We start from the raw sequence: 20,783 nt of genomic DNA on the forward strand, positions 1-20,783 counted from the left end.
GCGCGGTACATCCAATTGACGCATCCGGAACGGATCTGGCACAGCTGCTGACAGGCCATAGGACTACTGGTCTCATCAATGGTCAACATTGCCGTATCATCTGACCTCCCATAGATCCATTGGGAGTAACATTGGTCAGATGCCCATGTGCCCAATTCATTGGTCCCGTAGTCCACTGGTAAGCAGAAGTCATGGAGTTTCGAGTCCTTGTCTAGACATAGGCGTTCACAGTCAGCGTTCGTCTTGGAATCTGCAGTTGACACCCAGTTAGGGCAGGGTGGGCGCGGGGGGAGTATGGAGTCTGTGTGCCAATCCGTCACGGGCAAACCCCAAACCAAGGGGAGAGTGTTCCAAAGGACCTTCATGAGAGACCGCACACGCACGATTTCGCCAACCATATCACACTACTGGTAGGGACGTTCAATGCCAAGTCTACACAGCAAACCATATCACACTACTGGTAGGGACGTTCAATGCCAAGTCTACACAGCAAATCACACTACTGGTAGGGACGATCTCAGTTGAGGCTCGATGCCAACACACTCACAAAGAGCAACGCAGACTTCACAATACTGGAGGGCGCCCCCAACTCCTGCAAGACGTCGCTGGAGTCCATCGACTCGAGCTGTCGCGTCTGGTGCACCACGAGGCTGAGGTCAGATAAAACCAGACACACCGAGTTGACTTGAAAAACCGACACGGTGAAGGTCTGGGACATGGCCCGCTCGATCTGGCTCTCGAAACACTTGGCAGCAGCTGCGCCGTACACCCGCTGGCACGCGTGGTCTTGAAGGAGGTTCCGAGCCCGGGTAAACTCGTGCATGCTGCACCCAGGCAGCCTAACAGTAGGACCGGCGGAGCTGTTGTCCAGGTCGGCAATTTCCACAACAGGGTTCTTGTCGGAGTTCGAGAGGACCGACACCAGGAAGGGTGGGATTGCAAAAGCCTCCTCCAAAAGGAAGGGGAGTGTGTCCCGGATCCAGGCTAAGATGCCTGAGTCTCTCAGGGCTCTGACGTCGTCAGCCACGTTGCTGAGAGGATGTCGGGACACCTGAGTCAACCTTACAAGGCTGCTGGTCACCATGGTCAAGCTCCTAGCCCCGCAAGCTCCCCTCTCTTGACATACCGCAAGAATCTGACCCAGTCCTCGAGCCCCGTCACCCAAAAGAGCCGCAGGAGTGGCTCCTGTGAAACTGCTCTTCAGTATTCGCCCTCCAAGTAGTTGCGACGCCTGGGCTTCTGACGTGGCATGCTGCCGGAAAAGCTTCCTAACTGCAAGTTTGTTACCTCCAACGATATACGGATCCAAGCAGAGTAACCGCATGACGGGTCTATAGAGTCGGTGGGTGGTGCTGGCCATGATAAGCGCCGCCTCGGCCAGGAACGAGATTCCCTGCCTCTCCAATACAGGTGAGTCGGTCTCCTGGCGTGCGCTTTCTCGGATGTAGGCTGATTTCAAGTGCATCAACAGCATTCTGAAGGGCAGCGCGCACGGGAAGTTATACTCGTACTCAACGTCATCCTCCTCGGCCTTACGAAGCTCCTCCTCCTCGCGTAATTTTTGCCGTTTGTTGCTGGAAGGCGCTTCTCGGATCCGACGGAGTCGTTTCCGCAGGCGCCGCTCCGTGACGTTCTCGTTGAGGTGCATTGCCACATCTAACAGGTCCAGCAACATTGAGATGGATAGCCAAGCCCATGAGCGAGACTGATCGTCTCGAGTCAGACAAAGGCCCTGAAGGAGTAGACTCATGGAACCCCGTTCTATGAACGTCTGTAACCATTCACCGGTCGGTTCAAGGCTTCCAAGCATAGCCCTCAGCCCCTCTGGGAGTTCGCTTGCAACTTCACGGATGGGCCGCTCTCTGTCAGGCAAGTGCCGCATCTGTAGCAGAAGGAACACGGCGTTGGTATCGTTGCGAGGTCGGCATTTCTCCTCCATGTAGGCGTAAGCGATGCGAATTCTCGAGTAAAGGAACGGGATGAAGAAGCAATGGTCCAAGGGCTGCTGAGACTCCTCACTCGGAATGCTCATGGTGGTACAACTGGCTCGTACGCAGAAGCTGGGGGCCAGGCTGTACTTAGTGAACTTGCCGCTGGTCGTCAGGCGCCGGAGAGAGTCAGTGGACGTGCTGTATAAAGAGCGAGACAGAGACATCTGCGTGATTTCCCTTTCCCGGTCTAGGTTTTCAAGGGTGAGGTTGACTTGGGAGCCGTCCCAGTCCATCCATGAGGCGCCCTGGTGCAGTCGAGCCTGCAGGAATAGAGGCCACGCCGCCTTGGCTTTGTCGACTCTCTGGAACTCATCAAAAGCTGCGAGTTTGGCACCCAGTACTACGTAGGGAGTCCGAAGTCTGGAATCGGCGGCCAGACACCCCTGGTGATCCACCAGAGCGTCGTCACAGATGCGCTGTAGCACAGGGCGCAGCTCCTTGCTGTTGGCCAGCACGTCGATGTTATGGAAGGTGAAAAAGAAGTACACTAGGTGGAACCCTGATGGTACCGGGCCCTCCTTAGGCACATTGAAGGCAGTCGGGCGACTCACGCGAACCTCGTTCATATGCTTTCGGGTGTACTTGAAGAACGCCTTCTTCTCGTCTTCATCTGCGCTGAGCAGGTCGCCCACGACGTCCATTAGGGTGAACAGCGTGTCGTGGTGCGCCGGCAGAGCAGCGCCAGAGATCAGAAAGCCGCAGAGCTTGTTGAACAGATGTCGACTGAAAATGCGAGAGTGGCGCCGCGACTCCTCCAGTGTCATCTTGCCGAGACAGCGAAGGAATACGTCCAGGGACCCAGAGTCTGTGAAGCGTTCGCAGTAGTCGGGTAGTTCGTAGCCTGGAGTTTCCATGAAAGCTGTGAACTGCTGGGCAGGCGTCAACTGCACCGGTGCATTAGGGGCAACTTCAGGGACGTATTCGTCAGGTTTTGCAACTGGAGTGGCCTCCAGAGGGCTGACGACCAGCTGATCCAACAGGGCGCTCCGGAGAAGGTTTACGGGCTGCTCAGCCGCTTCCGCGTCGTCATCCTTGAGAAGGAGAGGGTTCTTCCAGGGACCCAGCTTCTTGATGAGCCGTCGCACCGCCTTCACGTCACCTCCGGACAGCGTAAATGCGACTGTGGCATCGCAGATGAGCGCTGCCAGCCGTAGGCCCACCTTGGACCGGGCTCCCTCGCCGTCCTTGGGCAGCGGTGAAGCTCCCGCCGCCAGACTCCACTCCGGCATTGGCCACATAAAAAAGTAAGTCATACGGCCTGAGTATCCCGACGTTTTCGCCGCTCGTAAGTGCATTAGTGCGGCAGCTAGCACGGGAGGCACACCCTTCGTCATGCTGAATGCGGCGGGGAACATTATTGTGTGCACGATGATGTTCAGGACGGCCGAGCCGACGTGTGGTGCTAGGTTCCGGTCAGACGAGGCGTCGACCTTGGCTAAACCGGTCATGAAGGCGTCCATGATGTTGACGCTGCGCTCGTCATCTAGGGACCACCGGAAAAACCTACGAAAAGCCCTGTCAGCTTCGCGCCAAACAGGACTGCCGGCAACCGAACCGCCCCATCTATCCAGCAGTGCAACGCACCACTCCTGCTGCACGACCCGAAAAGTTCGAGGCGGTGGCGGCGACGTGGCGGTTAATCTCAGCCCCGAGGCGAAATCCGAGGCTTGCAGTGCTAGAACGAGCAAAGGATGGTGACTTACATCTCGGGACGAAAACCCCAGCGCTGTCAGCATGCTCATGCAGTCGTTCACGATGCGGAAGTGCTTGTTGCTGGATCGCATGGGATAGCTATCGAAAACCGCCTTCAAAAAAAGGCAGAAGGCAGCGGCACCTTCAAGATAAACGCTCCCACAATCGTACACATCAAACGGGCGCATGGTTTCCAGCACCTCTTCCAGCTCGTTGATGCTCGAGTCGCTGTCCTCGTCCTCGTCGTGGGAGGCCTGCTCTGCTCGAGTCGCTGTCCTCGGCACTGATAGAAGCGAGCCGCATGTGATTTGCAGAAAGCCGAATACGTCTCTGAAAGAGACCTTTGCGGGTTCGGGAGTACTGTCCTTCTCGATGCCCAGCTCAATACCATCGTCCTTCGCACGGTCCACTGATAACTCGTACCAATCAGCGGGCCCGTAGGCGTTTGGGAACGTCATCGCAAGGTGCGCAGGAGCCACACCCGGCAGCAGTTGGGACACGCCTGGTAGCGCAGCCGCCAAGAAGTCGTGGCGGAAGAGCTGCAGCCCCTGCTCCGTGAGTTGCCGCCCGGCTATCTCGGAGACCGAGGCCAGAACGCGGTCACGGAGTGCAGCCAACTCGATGGCGTAGTACATGCTTACGTAGCGAACCAGCAGGTTGGGGGCCTTGCAGCCAGCGGTGAGCTTCCGAGTGTCGAAGGGGTCAGGCTGCAGCAGTGTGCATAGGTCAGCGGACGCGGTGGTGGTGGTGGCGTGAAGCAGTTTCTCCTCTTGGATCTGATCGAGGACAGGGCGTAGTATGTGCTCCACTACTCGCTCCACAGTGCGGCCCGTCAGAGTCTTCATCAGTCGTACAGCACCCACGACGCGCATGAAGAAGTCGGAACTAGCACACGGCTGGCAGCGGGAGAGTTTCTTGCTCTCGCGTAGGTACACCACAAACGCCTCAGGTTGGGCTTTAACCAGCGAAAGGAAGGTACGTTGGAGTGACGGCAGACTGAAGCTTGAGCCCCAAAGTTTTAAGATGTCAGCAGCCGTTTCCCAGTCGATAATCGAGTTGGTGGACTCGTCAAGAAGGTCAGTCACAACGGTGGCCTCCCCAATGAGCCGACTCAGAAGGCGCTCGCACGAGGACCATCGGAACCGTCCAATAGTCCGTCTCCCCACTGCTTCAGACGCGGTTTCGATCATCTGCGTGTGGAGTCCTCCTCCTCGGGAGTGCCTGCGCAGCGTGCTGGCCAGCGCGATGCACACACGGGAGGGGAAAATCAGAGGCAGTGCCCAGTCGCGGCCTGCGAGGTCGAGAAGAGATCCCACGCGGGTGAGGAAGGCGACGGAGTCTGCGAAGGTATCGCGCCCGACGCCTTTGAAAACCGCCACAGTCAGATCTTCTCGCTTAAGCAGCTCCTCCACAGCGTTGTCGCTGCCCACCTCGAGGATGTGCAGGAAGAAAATGACGATGGCCTGCCTGGCAACGTAAGTAGACATGACAAGGTCCAAATCTGGGGACACTTTTAGGCGGTCCACCAGAAACGTAGACGTCATCTGACAGTGCTTCCTTGTCGGCCTGTCGAATTGGACCGTCTTAAAGAAAGACATACCCTCCCAGCGCGAAGACACGCGGTTCGACTTCAAGGTCAGCAGCCCACAAAGCGTCGCCTGCACGCTAGCATGTTTCCAGGGAAAGGCTGACACTACACGTCTTGCGTGGAAACTACCAATCAGAGTGAATTCCGTCAGTAGACGGACGACGCCCGCCCGAAGCAGCATGTGATTCGCTTTAAACCCCTCCGATAGAGTTTCCATTCGGGAACTGTTGTAGAGGATTTCGGATGAGAGAACACTCCGCATGCTGGTGTCACCTGTATGCAGGATATCAGTCAGAAAGAGACAGATGCGAGCGGCAACATTCTGTCCCATGACACGCACCTCTGGCCGTTGCTCCTCGCGCCGCGACGATAGAAGGAAGGGGCTGAACGTATCTAGTGCCTGGGTGTCACATTGTCGGAAAACTCACATCTAAGATTTCTTGTGCGTTGGGGCTCTTCTGCAGGTAGGACACCAAGATGTCCGGTTCCTTGCGGCACTTCTTCAGTACGAGTTCAAGGTTGTCGACCACCAGAATGTTCGCACCCAGTTGCTTGGCTTCCGAAAAGGCCTGTACGACCTCCATAGACGACAAATCACGGTTTTATGCAGACAAGGCGTTAGGACGCAGACTTCCACGTTCTACGGCTTCTCGCAGTTTCCACACTGTACGTGCGTACGAGCAGAACAGATCCAACCACTGGGCATGCAATCGCATTCGGACCTCGGCGGCTGGCATTGCGTGCATGTCATCGAACTGTTGGGTGCGCAGCCTCCTCTTAACGTCGACACGCAACGTCTGCACCTTTGAGCCGCTGGCCCATGTAGCGACGTCCGGGTACCACTTCAGCGCGCGGTGTGCCCTTCCCTTGTCGGTCTCGGACAATGCATCCTGGTGAGGCGTCTTAGCCTTTGTCTCCACGGCCTTCCGTGCAGGAAGGCAGCTGGCCAGGCGGAGGATCTCTTGCAGCCGCAGGTTCTGCAGGCGCCCCTCCTTCATAAGAGGCACGCGCTCGAGATGCGGCTTGCCTCGCTCCTGCAGGTCTTGCTCCGTTATAATTCCTCTTTCCACTCCGCAGTAGAGGTCGACGTAGTCCCGCAGCTGCCGAAAACCTGGAGCGGGATCTTCCACATTAATCTCGCAGATTTCAGTCCGTTCAACAGTATCCAGGTGCAGCAACCTCAACAGGTGAAAACCCACGCTCTGCCCCTGAAAGGGAGGCGGCACGAAGAACTGCGAGACACGCCGCCTCCCCCTGGGGATTCCGAAGTACGAGTAGACGCTGGCGAAGCCGGCTACACTCACTAGGGGAACAGACGACTGCTGCTTACGAGTCAGGTGTGTTTGCGAGTCGACGATGGATTCGCGACGCTTCAGCTCTGGCGGCTCCACTTTCAGCGCGAGGTAGATTTCCCACCTATCATCGACTTCGATGTCGCTGGCTGCGTCAATGAAGAACTTGAGCATCCACTCCAATCGTCGGTGCCACCCGGCGAAGTTGCTATGCGATGGCTCTTCCCGATCAAACGACCTGCTTACGTACTGCGTGGCACCGAACTCAGTCTCTCACATCAAATACCGCACTACCCAGCGTGCGTGATTCCCGTGGGTCGGCCTGCCACTTGTAGGAGGTCCGGTTCTGCAGCAACAGAGCTCGGAAGTCGCACCTCTCGAAGCACAAGAAAGGGTACTTAGCGAGCTGCACGAACGAATCCTTCAGTACTTGAGATACCTCCTCGAACGGGCGCTTGTCGGGGGTGCCGGCAATCTCGATGAGTGTGTGGAAGGAGTCCACCGCATAGAACACGTTAACCTGCAAGTCGTCCATCCACCCGCTTATGCTCTCATCAACACAACAGTCCAACTGGTGCACGAAAAGTGGAGCAAAACCATTCTGGCATGCGTCGACGTCCTCAAACACGGAAACCGGTATAAACTGCACGTGGGATCGCAGGTCCAGTAGACGACTATTCTCGTCGTGGAGTTTGGGACGCTTCCTCGGTTGGTCCATTTGGTTTATTTCCAATACTCGCCATTACTCTCTCTAGAACCCCACCGACGCTGAAAGGGATGCCTTTCGCGAATATTAAGGGGCCTCTATTGCGGAGGCCCTGCTGAGAGAGCAGACCAGCAGAGCAGGCAGCCAAAAAAATGCACCTCAGAAAAAAAAGTCAAAAGTTTGATGCTATCGCACACATCCGTCACATACGCGGCGCAAACGGCCATTGCCTCGGCCGCCTTGAGCTTTGGAAGTAGCAACCAACTGCGCAGAGCACGAGGACGCTCCGCAAGAGTCAGCCGATCCCCCTTCATGAAGATAAATTCTGCTCGGCCTCTTAGCGGTGTTCAGTGTCTGCCTAAAGAGCACGAACCCGAGGAAGAAAAGCCTGTGGTCACGATGCGAGCCGCGCATGAGTCTGCGACTCGGCCCCTTTCCCGCTACCCCCATTGCCCTCCCAACACTAGCGATTTCGTCGGAGTGGATAAGGAGCTGAATCCGGAACAGTACAACGCCATCCTAAATGGATCCCAACGAAACGAGATAATCCAGACTATGTTGGAGAGTAACCGAGCCGCGCTTGCGAACCTGCAGGCGAGTGCGAACCTGCGCGCAACGGAGTCCAAGTTGAACAGGTCCAAGAGTTCCAGAATACGTAATAGGATTTCGAGAATCTTCAATCAGTGATTTCATAAGCAATGTCTGAATGAAAGCGATTCATGAATCACGTTCGGAAGTCGGCACAGCTGGATCGCCTGGCTCGTCAGCTGCCTTTCTCTTGGCCAGGTCTACTTTCAACGGCTTGGACATAAACACGATTCCGTTAGTGAGACGCATGGCGTTGGTGGCGTGGGCTGCGGTGCCAAAGCCGACCCAAGCTTGTCCTCGACGCCGGGGGTTCGCCCACCCACCCATGAGCGCTATGCTGGAGACTTCACCATACTGCACGTACAGGTCGTAGAGGTTGGCCTTCAGGTCGTCTCGGGAAAGTTTATCGGTGAGGTTGGAGACGTAAAGGGTTGTCATCTAATTCGGTATTTATGAAGTTGCGCCCAGAATCTTCGTCGCATCTTTGTCTTCTGGCAGTCCGACTGCTTATCCGAGACCGACCCAGCCCGTTTACAGACAACATTCGCGACGTCCCAGCCCCCACGGCTCAAAACCTGCAATGGATCCAAACTGTCGGCGCGAGTCTGCCGCTGGCCAATGTAAAGGGCGCCAACGGGTGGTTGTCCCTCAATCCACAGACGATCGCCTTGCTGGTCTTGGTAATCGCGTTGGTGGTTGGATTCTACATGCGAGAGTCATTCATGCTTTGATAGTCAACGATTCCCTGATCACCACAGATGCGGAAGCCCTAGGGTCTACATTGGCCTGAATTCTGATCATATTTTCTACTTCTCGAAAAAAAGGGTCATAGCTTTCAGAATTGAGTAGTCGAAGAGCCAAAAACCATGGTGGCTGTATACCGCTGCTCCGACACTCACGTGTTCCGCGTCACGAGAACCAACTTATGTGGTTTCTTCTTTAGGAATTGCTGCAACGCCACAGATGGACATATGAGATCTTTAGTCCCCAGGATGATCATCAAGTCGGGACCCAGGCTGTGTGGATTGGACCCCTTCACCTACCTCAACAGAGATCCGTCGTCTATGTATTCATGCCCCTTGAGCTGCCGCGCCGTAGTCCACCGAGTGCCGAAATCTCGGTAGACTACGTACCAGTAGAAGAGTAGCAGGGCCTTGTCCACGACCCACTCGACCCCGATGGAGAGTCGGCGTCGAGTGCTTAGGGCAGGGCGTGCCTCGACGCCTTCACACCACCTGCGAGTGCCCAGCACGCTGCTGTGATTGGAGTAGGGTCTGTCGAGCAGCTCCACTTGCCAAGGTCGCCGTCCACACAACTGTACCTTCTTGGTCACCTGCACGAGGAAGCATATTGGGTCGCCAAGCACTACCTTGCCTACCGACATGCGATACGCCCTGTAGAATGCCGAGGCGACAGCGGTGCCGTAGGAGTGAGCGAACACGTCCAGCGTGAAGTCTGCACTCGGGTCCGACAGGCAAGGAATGGACGCTCGAGACGCAGGACGCCGGAGACGAGTCATATGTTGGTAGCGAGACGAGTAATCAATGCAGTCGGCAGTCGGTAGGATATGCTGTAAAGTGCCCGTAAAAGCCGATGGATTCTTCACCACCCAGTAACAAACATTGTGGATTTCGTCCACGAGCTCTCCCATGCTGGGCAACACCATGTCGCCACTCCGCCCTATGCGAAGGACCCCCTCCAGGGACGCCCTCCGACGGCGACTCGGCTGGTGGATCAGCTGCCGCCAGACATCCATGACGTTGCTCCAAGCCCAAGCGCCACCCAGAGGGTCCAACCCTAACCATAGAAACTCTGGAATGATTATCACACGTCGCCTTTCGGGGTGAGACTTGCGTAGGAAACGGTCGCGAAGGTATACGAAGGTGAGCTGTCAGAGAAGACACCCATGCACTCACTGCAAACGTGTAGGGAATGACGCCAAACCCAAACCCGTGGAAGCACAGAAGTGGGCGGTCGTGACACGGAAGGTCGCCGCCTCTCCTGACGGGGTGCAGCACGAAAAACCGAAGCGTTCCCTTAAGGTCGTGCCTCAACGGATGCATGAGGGCGAAGCCTAGGACATAGCGCATGTAGCTGGACGCCACCCAATGCGCCAGAGCTATAAGAGCCACCAGTGCTAACGGCCTGTAATGCGGATGCATGAATGCCTCTGTGCGACCGAAAATTCGGGTCCGCGAGGCCGGCGAGGGCTGGGAGGCTGCCGACGGCACCGCCCAGCCCAGCCTGGCCTCTAGCCGGGTCACTGCGTCGTCGGCGTCGACTTCTGAGACGCCGAGCTCGTCGACAAGCCAACTTAAGACCTCTGCTCGGGGGAAGCTCTCAGGAATGAGGTCAGGGGTGCAATAGAAGGAGTACGCCAGGAAGTTGACCAGGTCCACAGGCTCGCAATGCTCAATCATATCGTTCAGCGTGTGCAGCCAGCGAGCTGGATCGGGTCTGGAGTGCACCGCTGGAGCCGACACCAAGTGCAGAACGCGCTGTGTAAGGCGAACGCGTGCCTCACATTACGATATAAAATGTACGTCGCAATCTCTAGGAGGAGGTACGCTACAGCCAGCACGACCTTCGCGTCCTGCTCTGTGAGTAGCGGTGGCACTACAAGGTCGAATCGCAAGAGAAGCAGCGCAGCTAGAAAGATTACGTAGTTGTCTGCGATGTGGAAAACCACCTGTATCCCTGTTCGCAGACGCTGACCAAGCGATGTCACTGCCTCCCAAGAGCTGAAGCCTGTACGGACTAATCCGCCTAGTATAACTGCGGCCCCCACAGCCAGACGCATAGCGAAAGCGCCGCCGGGAAGCCACGAAGCCACGTCCAGCTTCCAAACGACCACCACATACGCGGGGAACGTGAAGAGGAACGATACCACGTTTCGGTGGGCGCGTGAGGGGAAGTAGAAGCTGGAGGGCGTTAGGAAGACCTCGCCTGAATTCATGACTCCAAATTCGGAATAACGCCTGGAATCTGTGGACATTCGCGCATCAGAAATCATGTGTGCATCCGGTGTTATGGTGTGCACGCGTATCTATGCCGCTGGGTTCTCCCTACTTCGCTTTCCTTGCTGACGTGGCGAGCTTTCTCGACCACGCTGGACGGTGCCGGCTTCGAGCCGCCATGCCGCCAGGTGTTCGTGGGGCCTCATGGCTGGGTTGCTGGTGCCCGGTAGAGGTGGGAAGCCTGAGTTCCGGTGCCGTGCGCTTCGCGAACCTTCTATGCAGCCAGCCGCCTTCGATGATCTACAAGGTCCGACCTCAGCGGCTAGAGACGTCTGCCAGCCTATTCAACCGCGTCCTGGCCGCCGTAGACGCCTCAGGCCTTAAGGAAGTGCGGTTCACTGACGGACATGATCGCAGCTACCTCGTCAGCTGGCTGTCGAACACGCAACTTCCCGGCCCGCTCCCCAACGGGGTCAAGCGCGTGATCCTTGGACCGGGTTTCTTCAACGTCGACTGCAGCATGCTGCCACCAGGACTTGACACGTTGGAGCTCGGTCGATTCCACTGCAGCCCGCTCACGGATTTACCGACAGGACTGAAGACACTGCGTCTGGGAGAGTACTACAACAGGCCGCTGCTCAGCCTACCACCGAATCTCGAAACTCTTATCCTTGGTGGAAGGTTCCATGAGCAGTTGCTGCTACCACAAAACCTCAAGTGTCTATGTACTGGCCCTCGGTTTCAGCTACCGAGAAGCTGGGCTAGGATCAATCATCCAGACGCCCCATAAGTTCATTGGAGCATTTCTCAAAACTCAGGAAACAGGCACTCCAGCACTCCAAAGGTCACGAAGAGCAGTCCACCGGCTCCGGCAATAACTCGCTCAGATACCTTCTCCGAGAAAAACTGACCACCGACGCAAGCAATCGCAGTGCAGAGCAGGTGGCCGACGCACGAGCCGAGCGTCACTGCCAGAGGGTCTTTGTGGGCTGCTAGGGTAATGGTCGCAATCTGAGATCTGTCGCCCCACTCCGCAATGAATGTCATAGAGAAGGCTTGGGCGGCGACAGGACCAATCACTCGCGAAAAACGACGTTGACAGAGGTTCACGCAATAGCTAAACCATCTAGCGAGACGGCTGACGAACCCAGACACGGTTTCTGAAGCACATTGTAGCGATGAGGATAATTCCCAACAGGAAAACAAAACAGACGACTCACTGATTTGTCTAGCTCCACCTTTTTCCATGTCCAGGCCAGAAAGTTCCTCCTCAGCATCCTCCAGCTCCTCGTTAGGTTTGGAACTGTCCATGTGGTAGGCCTCATGCAGAAGTTTGAAACCGAATCCCAGAAAAAGCGCAACCGTCATCCAGTGTCGGACATCCCTATGTGACTCAATATCATATGCCTACTCGTCCAGGAGGAAGGGAACCAAATTTCCCATTGACGTGCTGAGAATGGTCATCGCAACCAACGCAGTGCCGGCACCAATGAAGGCCTGCACTGCTGAAAATCTCATGGAGAGGAGTGCGGCTATGAAGAACGTTTTATCTCCCAGCTCTGACACAACGATGACGCCCAGAGACTGCACGAACGTAGACCAGGAGGAGTGGAGTGAAGCCATATTCACCTAATATGTTGCACCAATCAATGTGTGGCAGAGTTTTTCGCGTACATACTCGAAATTGCCGCCATGTAGGCGAGCATCCGGTGGAGGTTGATGTACCCGGATGTAGAGTTCTTGAAGCCGAAGGTGGGTTGTGTGCTGCTGAGTCTCAGAAGACGGATTCTGAGGTTAGGGTCAATATTTGGGAACCACCCCATTGTCAATGCCAGTGCAGCGGTAGTTATGGGCGCTGAGAATGAGGTGCCATTCGCGAACGACAGCAAATTGGGATTCTCGCCATCCGAGAACGTTGGGATATTGACGCCAGGAGCCCACACATCGACTATGCTCCGACCTCGGTTGCTGAACTCAGCCATGTTCCCGTCTAAGTCTGAGGCCCCTACCGACACGAGGGTTGGGACGTCGTACATTGCTGGGGAGACGAATTCGCAGTCCCCACTGTCGAGGTTGCAGTAGCCGTTTCCGGCGGCAGCGACGATCACGTGACCTCTGTCACTCAATTTCTTCAGCGCAGCTTTCTCTGATCTCAGTCTGGTGTAACCGCCGTAGGAGTGGTTGCTGATTGGGAATTTGTCCACGTTCTCCAGGATGTAGTCATATGCGCGTAGCAGGGCGGAGGTGAAAATGCTGCCTGTGCTCGTGGACACCCTGATGCAGTGCACTTTGCATTGAGGGCACGCGCCCACAAGCCCCATGGCGTTGTTGCTGCGCGCCCCGATAAGCCCCATTACCATCGTTCCGTGCAACTGTGCACCCGTGGAAAAGTCACCGTCTTCACCAGATGCGTCCCATCCCCTGCACGGACCTCTACATCGGGACGTAGTCGTCTCGAAATAGTTCATGTCTGGGTGATTGTCAGCGCACCCGCTGTCGACGACGACCACGGGCACAGTGACGGGTTGGACGCTGCTCATGTGCTGGATATATTTCCAGGCGTCCAGAAAGTGTATATGCCACTTGAAGTTCCCCAAATACCACTGGTACGCTGCACCTGGGTCAGCGGAGGACTTCGCGTATCCAAACCAGGCAGGGTCATTCTTGGCTAGTACTTGGTCCGCTATGGAAAAGCCGTGGGAGAAGACCGCGCCGGGCACGCCCAGATTGGAGTACCGCTGCAGCCCGCGCTCCATGTGGGCCTTGCACGGTACAAATTCCAAGAGAGCTTCGAGCATCTCTCCGCCTTCAGAGGGCGGAATGATGTCGGTCTCCAGCTGAGAAAGGTGCTCAGGCTCCAAGTCGGCGGTGGACATCGGCATTTTGGAGTAGGGAGCGAGAACAGACAGCGCTGCGTAGATCACGCTCAGATTTGCGTTCCGGAAAGCCAACACTTCGGAGCTACTGGACGTTTCGGCCTGGGTTTGATGGAAGTGCTCAACCCAGTCACTCAGACGCCGCTTGAAGCGCTTTCGCAACTGCGAGTTCGTGGCGACCTCGATTCTTCCGGAGAAGATGTGCGTCATCAGCTGGCGAACGACGCCCTGGTCTTCGGGGTCTCCCTGCACGGCTTTGTCGCCGAACGCCGCCATACCCAGCGCGTTAAGCACACGCTCCTGATTGACCATGGCACCGGTGCGGACGCAGGTGACGTCCCACCCCACAATCAGACAAGTGCGTGTATGCTCTGCGAATGCGAAGCCGGCGACGAGACCTATCAATTTCCATATCATTACAGTATTAAAAATGCATCACGTATTTTTGCACCAACAATCTGTAAAAAATTGTGCTCAATTGTGCTCATTGACAATATCATAGACACGTTATGTGAATCTCTTGTCGCTGAGTTCCGACGATTACCAATGCAAGTTACAAAGTTTGAAGTAGAGGGCTTGCAGGCGCACAGCACATTTCGCTGTCAGAAGGAGTGTCCGATTCAGGAGCGTCATCATCAGCTGTCGTGGTCTCTACGCGGCACTGCTTCAGTGAGACTGCGCATTGCACCCGACACAGGCCCAGCCGCGGCAGGAGGACGTCGCAGATGGGAGGCACGAACTGGGTTTCGGTGGTCAGTGTCTGGTGCCTAGCGCCCTTGATCTCCACGAATTCAGCCAAGAACCTATCCGAGCGGCGTGTCGGGACCCGAGCCAGCGCGGACTGCAGCAGATCCAGTGACATCACCGCTGGAACTGTGGTATCTTCGCTACCAGCGATTACGGTAAGATGGAACTTTCGCCAGCCGTCAGTTAAGAGTCCGTCTGCGTTCGAGGCCAACAACGCCACAAGTTCGCGCATATCATCCCGAGCGCTCCATCGGATGTCGTTCTCTATTAGGTTTGCGACAGCCGACGACGTCCAGCGCTGCAAAGGTCGGGGTACTCGCAATAGGTGCGCTACCACGTCGGGAATCGAGGTAAACGGCGCGATCAGCGACAGGCCAGCGACCTGCAGAGTGGAATCCCCAACCTGCATCTCGCGGCCAGCTGCCTGTATGCTCGTCTGCCTCCCAACAAGGAATTTCGCCACGTTTAGGGCGACGGAGGCACCAAGTGAGTAGCCCACAAGAATCACCTTCACCCGGGGAACGTTGAGAATCTCCAATGACTGATGTACTGAGCCGAGGACTGCTTCGTGACACCTAGCTGGAGAAGGCACCCCTTCGTCGGTCCCATGCCCAGGGAACTCCACCAGTGCAAAGGCCGCGTTCAAGGCTCCGCGTAGCACCAGCTGTGCTTTGTCGCCTGCGTGCTCAGCCACACAGCGCTGGACTTCGCAGCGCAGCACACGCGACACAAACGGCAACCAGTCCAACGCCAACTGGTCCTTGCCACCAACGAGGACGAAGAGAGTCAGCGTCTCCGGAAGGTCGGTAGCCGCGTGCGAGTTGATAACGATGTCCGCGAGCGAGCTGGAGCGTGAAGAGGGAATGAAGGCCTCGAAACGCGAGGGCATCACCAGAAAGGAGATGGTGCCGTAGTGACCAGGGACGCCAACCGTTGGAGAGCACGCGCCGCAGAAACTCCAGGCCGTGCTGGCCACAGAGACCTGCAGGTCTGGAGGTAGCGCCTCCAGTGGGGATACCAACGGTCTCAAAGTAGACCAACACCGCTCAAAGGCGTCAATCAGCTTGAGGTAGTGGCGTTGCCGTTTAGAGTTGCCGTTGCCGTAGTGCCGGCGGGTGAACAAAATGCGCTTCTGCCAGGATCGGCGCTCTGGGTGTCTCACTGGTAACTGCAGGCGGTTGGTGACCACGGCTTTAGGCGAAACCTGGTGGCTTTGAACACAAATGCGAATAGATTCGTTTGGCTCAACAACGCGAGACACCCAGTTGACCATCAATGTGTGTGCACAGCACCGCCAAATCGCTAAATTAGTCGCGACACGTCCAAGACACCTTACCAAGCGCTCACGCAAACGCTACGAAACGCGGTTCCTCGTCCAGAATTATGGGGGCATCAGCGCCTTCGTCCTCCAGAGTGCTTATATCTATCTGGTACGCCTTGCAGAAGTACTTCTGTAGCATGACGGTTCTAGACCTGACTGTAGTGTCCTCGGCTTCCAACCAGCTGGCGCCAATGTTTCCCAGCACAGTCTTCAGGAAGGAGTCCTTGAGAAACGCATCCTCGAATAAATCACGAGGCATCGACTGCATCTGACCACACACGACTCGGATGAAACCAGACACGAGACCTGGGCGTGATGCGGCGAGTCCCGGAGAAGAGGATAGCAGCAACAGGAGAGCTTTCCACTGGTCGAAGCCTTCCAAGGTCTGGCCCAGAAGGAACACGACGAACGCGAACTGAAGCTCTCCGAGAAGGCCGCTCTCCTCAGCGGACATACCTGTTGGATGACCACCAAGGGATAGAGTGTGGAATTTTCGGCCCCATTCCAACTCTGCTTTTTTGATAGCCGCCAGCAAGCGTTCAGTCACTTCCGACTGGTCCAGATAGGCTGCAGTCGAGGGCTCTGGTTTCGGAATCTCGCTGAAGAATATAGTAGAGGGGTGCGCCACACCCTGGTCGAATGTTCCGAGTTTGTCATACTCGGCAAGAGAGCTGCGAATGCGCCGCCCCACTGGAGACAGCCTTGAGATAACCGCCTCGTTGACAAACGCGGTGAGTTCGGTCCATACTGCGTGGTATGTGTGTTGGTAGGGAGCCAAATGCGGTTCCACACGCAGATTGGTTACCGTTTCCTCCCAGCAGAGGGCCTCGTCCTCGCTGACCTCGTCAAGCGACTCCCATGAGTCGTTCCACTTGAAAACGAGGACCCCGCCTGCAGAGCACCAAATGAAGCGACCTGACCGTCCGCCTTCAGGCCCCCACGACCAGTACAGGTAGTGGGCGCCTGGAGGGAGGAAGTTAACACCTAAGAAGTCCATTCCTACCGCCCACGAGACGTGGTCGATCCCCACGCTCAGCTGTCCGCCGCTGGTGCTCTTCTCACCCGAAGAGCCATAGGAGCACCCCCCCGGCACGCCAACCAGCACCAGCGTCGCGGTAGCCTCTCGGACTCGCAAAACCTCTTCCGGCGATGCTCCCGCATCCAACGCCGCTATGCAGGGGTTGTCCAGAGCGACTTCCTCAGAAAGCATGAAAGACAGATTATTGGTCACTGCACCACATCAACCTTCTTCTGGTAAAGCCACAATGGGCAACTGAGCACGCCAGAGGTCTCTTCCTCGTGACTCTTGTAGACGCCGAAGAGGGCGTCCGAGCGGGCATACAGGGAGTCTTTCAAACTGATCACGATGACCTGGTACTGCACATTCTCAAAAAATGTCCCCAGAGAACGCACGTTCTTGGCGTCGAGTGCGGCGTCGACCTCATCCAGCAGCACGAAGGGTGCAGGCTTGTAGGCCTGCAAGGCGAAGATAAAGGCTAGAGAAGCCATGGACTGCTCACCGCCTGACAGCAACTTCAGGTCTCGGTATCGTTTAGCGGGTGGCATCGCGTGGAAGCGTACCCCGCCGAGGTAGGGCTCTTCTGCCGCAGCGTCGTCCAGTGCAAGCGTCGCGCTGCCGCCTACGCCGCGGAAGTCTCCCTCTGAATCCGCCTCCACGGTTCCCGCGCTCAGTGCGCTGTAGAGCCGCTCAAGGTGGCCCTTCACTGTGTCAAGGCACTCCAAGAACAGGCCCTTCCGCTCCTCTTTGACCTGGCGGAAACGGGTAGTAAGCTGAGTGGAAATGCGAAAGAAGTCCCTACCGTAGTTCGGTGCTTCGTCAGATCTTTGATCTTGGCGGCCAGATCGTCTGCATCTGCCTTCATTTGAATCCACTGGTCGGGGCTGCGGAGATTTGGCGTCGCCGCGGAGAGCGTCACCTCCAGTGACCGGATACCTTCTTCCATTTCCTTATACTGATCCGAAGCGTCGGTTTCGGTCCACAGCTCCAGCAGCTCCGCTGGCAGCTGGTCGTAATCGAATTCTATCTCCGGCACCTCCTGGTCGGCGTCCTCGAGGTTTAAAAACCGCCGGACGTCCGCAGTCGTGACTCCGTTCCTGCAGGGTATAGGAATGCCTCTGAGCACAGCACTACGGAGGACATCGAGGCCCTCAGCGCTAAGGCGCTCCATCCTGCCCTGCAACGTCGACAGGGACGCCGACGTCCTAGCAACGTCAGCCTTGACTTGGTGTAACTCTTGCCGCCTCTTCTCTCTGAGGGCTGTGTTGTCTCTGTCAATTCTCTGCAGCCGAAGGCACTCTTTCATACAGACTGCCAACTCCGTATTCAGCTTCTCGAGTTGTGCAGTCGCTTCGTCGATTTCCGTAAGAGTGCAGGATAGCCGCGCCTCCATAGTGTTGACGTCGGTGGCGGCGGAGTCGCACTCAAGCTTGGCCATGGCCTCCTGCAGTTTGACCAGGCGTCGACTGGCTCGATCGTACTTCAGCTCCAGCTGTTTGCTTTGGGCCTCACGCTTTCGAGCCTGCTCCTGAAGCTCTCGGTCCAACCGTCGTACGTCATCCACCTGCAGTTCGGCGGAAAGCGACGCGAATACGCCTGCCTCGGCCGTTGTCAGCTCTGATTTCAGCTCCAGAATCTTCCGCTCATTGCAGCGAGATGTGTTCTCCAGTTTCTCCTTCAGTTTCTCCTGCGTCTTCAGCTCCGCAGAGGCGCGCTGCAGTTCCTCGCGAACGTGATCTCGATCGCGCTCCAAGAACTGTAAACGCCGCTGCTTAGCTCCGATTAGAGAGTGCATCTGTGTCCGGTGCACCTTCTTCTCGACCAGCGAGTCGTGCTGCCCCTCTGCATGGTGCCGCTCCTGCATCTCGCCGAGAAGTACCTTCTGTTCGGCCTGCAGCCGCTTCAGAAGTGCAGCAGACTCTCGGAGGCCAGCGCGGCGGACGCCCTGGTTATCCACATTCAGGTTGCCGTTCTTCAGGACTTTCTGACCCGAGAGTGCTACGACCTTCACCTCAACCCGTAGACGGCGAGCTTCGTGGTAGGCCACGTTAGTAGCGTCCTCCGACGTCTCCACTATCAGAGTATTCTGCAGGGCCATCTCAAACGCCGGCCTTAACACCTCTTCGAAAGTCATACAGTCCAGTGCTACGCACCCATTAAGCTCACGGATCCTGAAATCGGATCTGGCGGAGGTGATGTTGTCCAGCGCCACGAAGCTCATGCGTGGCCAGCGGTGTCGCTTGATGAGAGAAATGGCCTTCTTCCCGTCCTCGAAGGTCTGACAGATGATGTGATCATTGAAGTATCCCAGCGCAGAGGAGAGCGCCTTGGCGTACTGCTTCGATGTGGGCTTATACAGATCGGACATAACGCCGTAAATGCCAGGGACCTCACCTCGGAGACTTTTGATGTGGTCCTTGGCCTCGTTTATTCGGTCTAACTCCCGGCGGTCAGCGGCGATGTTGTCCAGTCGAGCGCCTACGTCCCGCAGCTGAGACGCCAGACGCTCGCGGCTGACGTCGCTCTGCTGCATGGCCTCGTCCAGAGTGGATATCTCAGCCGTCAAGGCAGCCTCCTGTTGGCGGATGTCGCCGACTTCCGCTTCCATCGCGAGGCAGCTGTTTTCCGCCTCCGTTCGGCGCTTCTGGAAGACATTCACTTGCTTTGAGAGGTCCTTTATCGTGCGATCCGCTCGGGAGATGTCGTCGGCAATCATGGCCTGCGCTCCATCCATACGAGATACCTCGACTGACAGCGGGCCACAGCGTGCACGCGCCGTCGCGACGCACAGGTCGAACTGCGATTGCTGCGCCTTAGTCATCTTTGGAAGGCTCGTAGGCAGCGTTTCCGCATTCAGCGCGGCCACTGCGGCCTCGCATGCCGATACCTCGGCATCCGCTTCCTCCACCGCAGCGTGGTTAGCGGCTATGTGCTGCTTGAGCTTCTTTCGCCGTGTCTCGCTCTCCTGTAGGCGACCCTTCAGTGCCTGTGCCACGGCAGCGTGTTCTGACACGAAACCAGCGATTGCCTCCTGTTGCGTAGAGAGTTGGTCGCGCGAGGCCTCAGCAGACGTCAGTGCCGCTTCTGCCAGTCCAAAATCGCGTTCCATCTCCCGCAAACGAACCATATCCCGGTCGAGTCGTTCTCGTGCCTGCGTGGCATCGCTCTCCTGCTCCGAAATTTGGTCTCGCAGCGCGCCTGCGGCGCTCTCGTTGACGTACAGCTTGTACGTGTAGATGGTGGACCGCTTATGCACCAGGTCCCGCTGCAGCGCTAGATACTTCGCTGCCTCCTCCTTCTCTTTTGCCAGCTCTCGCAGGCATGCATCGAGGTGGTTCTTCTTCCCTGTGTGAAACCGCAGCGTCTCCTGCTGTTCCGCGATGCCGGCCTCCAAGGAATTGTACTCCGGTAGCAGCTTGCTGGAGCCTGACAGCTGCTCAATAAGAGCTGTGAGCTCCTTGCTGTCACGCTGGGACATATGCTCGACGTCCCCTTGAAAAACCAGAAAGTTGCGCGACTTATGATTGACTCCAAGCGTTGCCAAGCCGGCCAGGTACTCATCGGCCTTCACAAATGCACCGTCCACGACGTAGATACTCTGGTTGCTCTTGATCTCGCGGCTGAACACCTTCTGTTGACCGTTGGCCAGCAGAAGGTTGAGGGTAACGCGCGCGGTGCGTCCCTCTGGCGGGAGATCCTCCAGCTGCGATCTGTATACAAGGTCCCGTAGCCTTGTAGAGCGCAGTTTCTGCGTACTCAGCCCTAGGACAAAGCTGATCGCGTCCATGGAGTTGCTTTTGCCCGATCCGTTTGGGCCGATGATAGCAGAGAAGCGTTTGAAGGGTCCTATTATATGTGTGCCCTTGTAACTGCGACATGTGAGAGCTGTTCTAAAAACCAAGGAAATTAAATTGAACGGGGCCTACCCCGACTCACCTCTTGAAGTTGTGGAGCTCGATGCTTACGATGGCCGCCATGATTTTCCCGGACTAGTAAATAATCGTTTT

General features: G+C 56.7%; 10 protein-coding genes across 18 annotated transcripts; 3 read left to right on the forward strand and 7 right to left on the reverse strand.

Annotated features, from left to right (window-relative positions):
- Positions 1 to 517: 517 nt before the first annotated feature.
- Positions 518 to 7,281, reverse strand: KVP18_004605 (uncharacterized protein; the record flags this gene model as incomplete). 4 transcript variants are annotated; one of them, XM_067957390.1, is made up of 5 exons in its annotated part: positions 518 to 5,671; positions 5,700 to 5,849; positions 5,937 to 6,574; positions 6,602 to 6,812; positions 6,841 to 7,281. In XM_067957390.1, 5 exons carry the CDS (start codon positions 7,279 to 7,281, stop codon positions 518 to 520), a joined length of 6,594 nt encoding a protein of 2,197 aa, XP_067812353.1. The 4 variants fall into 4 exon arrangements, with proteins under 4 accessions (XP_067812353.1, XP_067812356.1, XP_067812354.1 ...); XM_067957393.1 differs by lacking the exons at positions 5,700 to 5,849; positions 5,937 to 6,574; positions 6,602 to 6,812; positions 6,841 to 7,281 and having other exon boundaries at positions 518 to 5,602; XM_067957391.1 differs by lacking the exons at positions 518 to 5,671; positions 5,700 to 5,849; positions 6,841 to 7,281 and having other exon boundaries at positions 5,874 to 6,737.
- Positions 7,282 to 7,581: 300 nt separating this feature from the next.
- KVP18_004596 (uncharacterized protein) lies at positions 7,582 to 7,956 on the forward strand (the record flags this gene model as incomplete). Its single annotated transcript, XM_067957378.1, has 1 exon — positions 7,582 to 7,956. The coding sequence occupies one exon, from the start codon at positions 7,582 to 7,584 to the stop codon at positions 7,954 to 7,956; it is 375 nt and encodes a 124-aa protein (XP_067812341.1).
- A 30-nt stretch (positions 7,957 to 7,986) lies between these two features.
- On the reverse strand, positions 7,987 to 8,295 carry KVP18_004600 (uncharacterized protein; the record flags this gene model as incomplete). Its single annotated transcript, XM_067957383.1, has 1 exon — positions 7,987 to 8,295. The coding sequence occupies one exon, from the start codon at positions 8,293 to 8,295 to the stop codon at positions 7,987 to 7,989; it is 309 nt and encodes a 102-aa protein (XP_067812346.1).
- A 14-nt stretch (positions 8,296 to 8,309) lies between these two features.
- Positions 8,310 to 8,588, forward strand: KVP18_004614 (uncharacterized protein; the record flags this gene model as incomplete). Its single annotated transcript, XM_067957410.1, has 1 exon — positions 8,310 to 8,588. The coding sequence occupies one exon, from the start codon at positions 8,310 to 8,312 to the stop codon at positions 8,586 to 8,588; it is 279 nt and encodes a 92-aa protein (XP_067812371.1).
- A 75-nt stretch (positions 8,589 to 8,663) lies between these two features.
- KVP18_004604 (uncharacterized protein) lies at positions 8,664 to 10,813 on the reverse strand (the record flags this gene model as incomplete). Of its 3 annotated transcripts, XM_067957387.1 has the most annotated exons (5): positions 8,664 to 8,730; positions 8,757 to 8,873; positions 8,901 to 9,745; positions 9,774 to 10,355; positions 10,382 to 10,813. In XM_067957387.1, the coding sequence occupies 5 exons, from the start codon at positions 10,811 to 10,813 to the stop codon at positions 8,664 to 8,666; spliced, it is 2,043 nt and encodes a 680-aa protein (XP_067812350.1). The 3 variants fall into 3 exon arrangements, with proteins under 3 accessions (XP_067812350.1, XP_067812352.1, XP_067812351.1); XM_067957389.1 differs by lacking the exons at positions 8,664 to 8,730; positions 8,757 to 8,873; positions 10,382 to 10,813 and having other exon boundaries at positions 8,897 to 9,745; positions 9,774 to 10,277; XM_067957388.1 differs by lacking the exons at positions 8,664 to 8,730; positions 8,757 to 8,873; positions 8,901 to 9,745 and having other exon boundaries at positions 10,283 to 10,813.
- A 92-nt stretch (positions 10,814 to 10,905) lies between these two features.
- Positions 10,906 to 11,604, forward strand: KVP18_004610 (uncharacterized protein; the record flags this gene model as incomplete). Its single annotated transcript, XM_067957403.1, has 1 exon — positions 10,906 to 11,604. One exon carries the CDS (start codon positions 10,906 to 10,908, stop codon positions 11,602 to 11,604), a length of 699 nt encoding a protein of 232 aa, XP_067812366.1.
- A 17-nt stretch (positions 11,605 to 11,621) lies between these two features.
- Positions 11,622 to 12,437, reverse strand: KVP18_004599 (uncharacterized protein; the record flags this gene model as incomplete). Of its 2 annotated transcripts, XM_067957381.1 has the most annotated exons (3): positions 11,622 to 11,974; positions 12,035 to 12,198; positions 12,226 to 12,437. In XM_067957381.1, the coding sequence occupies 3 exons, from the start codon at positions 12,435 to 12,437 to the stop codon at positions 11,622 to 11,624; spliced, it is 729 nt and encodes a 242-aa protein (XP_067812344.1). The 2 variants fall into 2 exon arrangements, with proteins under 2 accessions (XP_067812344.1, XP_067812345.1); XM_067957382.1 differs by lacking the exon at positions 12,226 to 12,437 and having other exon boundaries at positions 11,622 to 12,182.
- Positions 12,438 to 12,460: 23 nt separating this feature from the next.
- On the reverse strand, positions 12,461 to 14,107 carry KVP18_004598 (uncharacterized protein; the record flags this gene model as incomplete). The annotated part of the gene is made up of 1 exon (XM_067957380.1): positions 12,461 to 14,107. The coding sequence occupies one exon, from the start codon at positions 14,105 to 14,107 to the stop codon at positions 12,461 to 12,463; it is 1,647 nt and encodes a 548-aa protein (XP_067812343.1).
- Positions 14,108 to 14,243: 136 nt separating this feature from the next.
- On the reverse strand, positions 14,244 to 15,710 carry KVP18_004611 (uncharacterized protein; the record flags this gene model as incomplete). The annotated part of the gene is made up of 1 exon (XM_067957404.1): positions 14,244 to 15,710. The coding sequence occupies one exon, from the start codon at positions 15,708 to 15,710 to the stop codon at positions 14,244 to 14,246; it is 1,467 nt and encodes a 488-aa protein (XP_067812367.1).
- A 70-nt stretch (positions 15,711 to 15,780) lies between these two features.
- Positions 15,781 to 20,753, reverse strand: KVP18_004595 (uncharacterized protein; the record flags this gene model as incomplete). 3 transcript variants are annotated; one of them, XM_067957375.1, is made up of 3 exons in its annotated part: positions 15,781 to 16,988; positions 17,033 to 17,549; positions 17,579 to 20,563. In XM_067957375.1, the coding sequence occupies 3 exons, from the start codon at positions 20,561 to 20,563 to the stop codon at positions 15,781 to 15,783; spliced, it is 4,710 nt and encodes a 1,569-aa protein (XP_067812338.1). The 3 variants fall into 3 exon arrangements, with proteins under 3 accessions (XP_067812338.1, XP_067812339.1, XP_067812340.1); XM_067957377.1 differs by adding an exon at positions 20,713 to 20,753 and having other exon boundaries at positions 16,986 to 17,549; positions 17,579 to 20,645; XM_067957376.1 differs by lacking the exons at positions 17,033 to 17,549; positions 17,579 to 20,563 and having other exon boundaries at positions 15,781 to 16,968.
- Positions 20,754 to 20,783: the final 30 nt, after the last annotated feature.

Source organism: the organism of the source record quoted next (assembly GCF_019968955.1).
Source record: "MAG: Porospora cf. gigantea A chromosome Unknown PgA_NODE_154_length_32541_cov_350.816, whole genome shotgun sequence".
In the NCBI taxonomy this organism is placed as follows: Eukaryota; Apicomplexa; class Conoidasida; order Eugregarinorida; family Porosporidae; genus Porospora; species Porospora cf. gigantea A.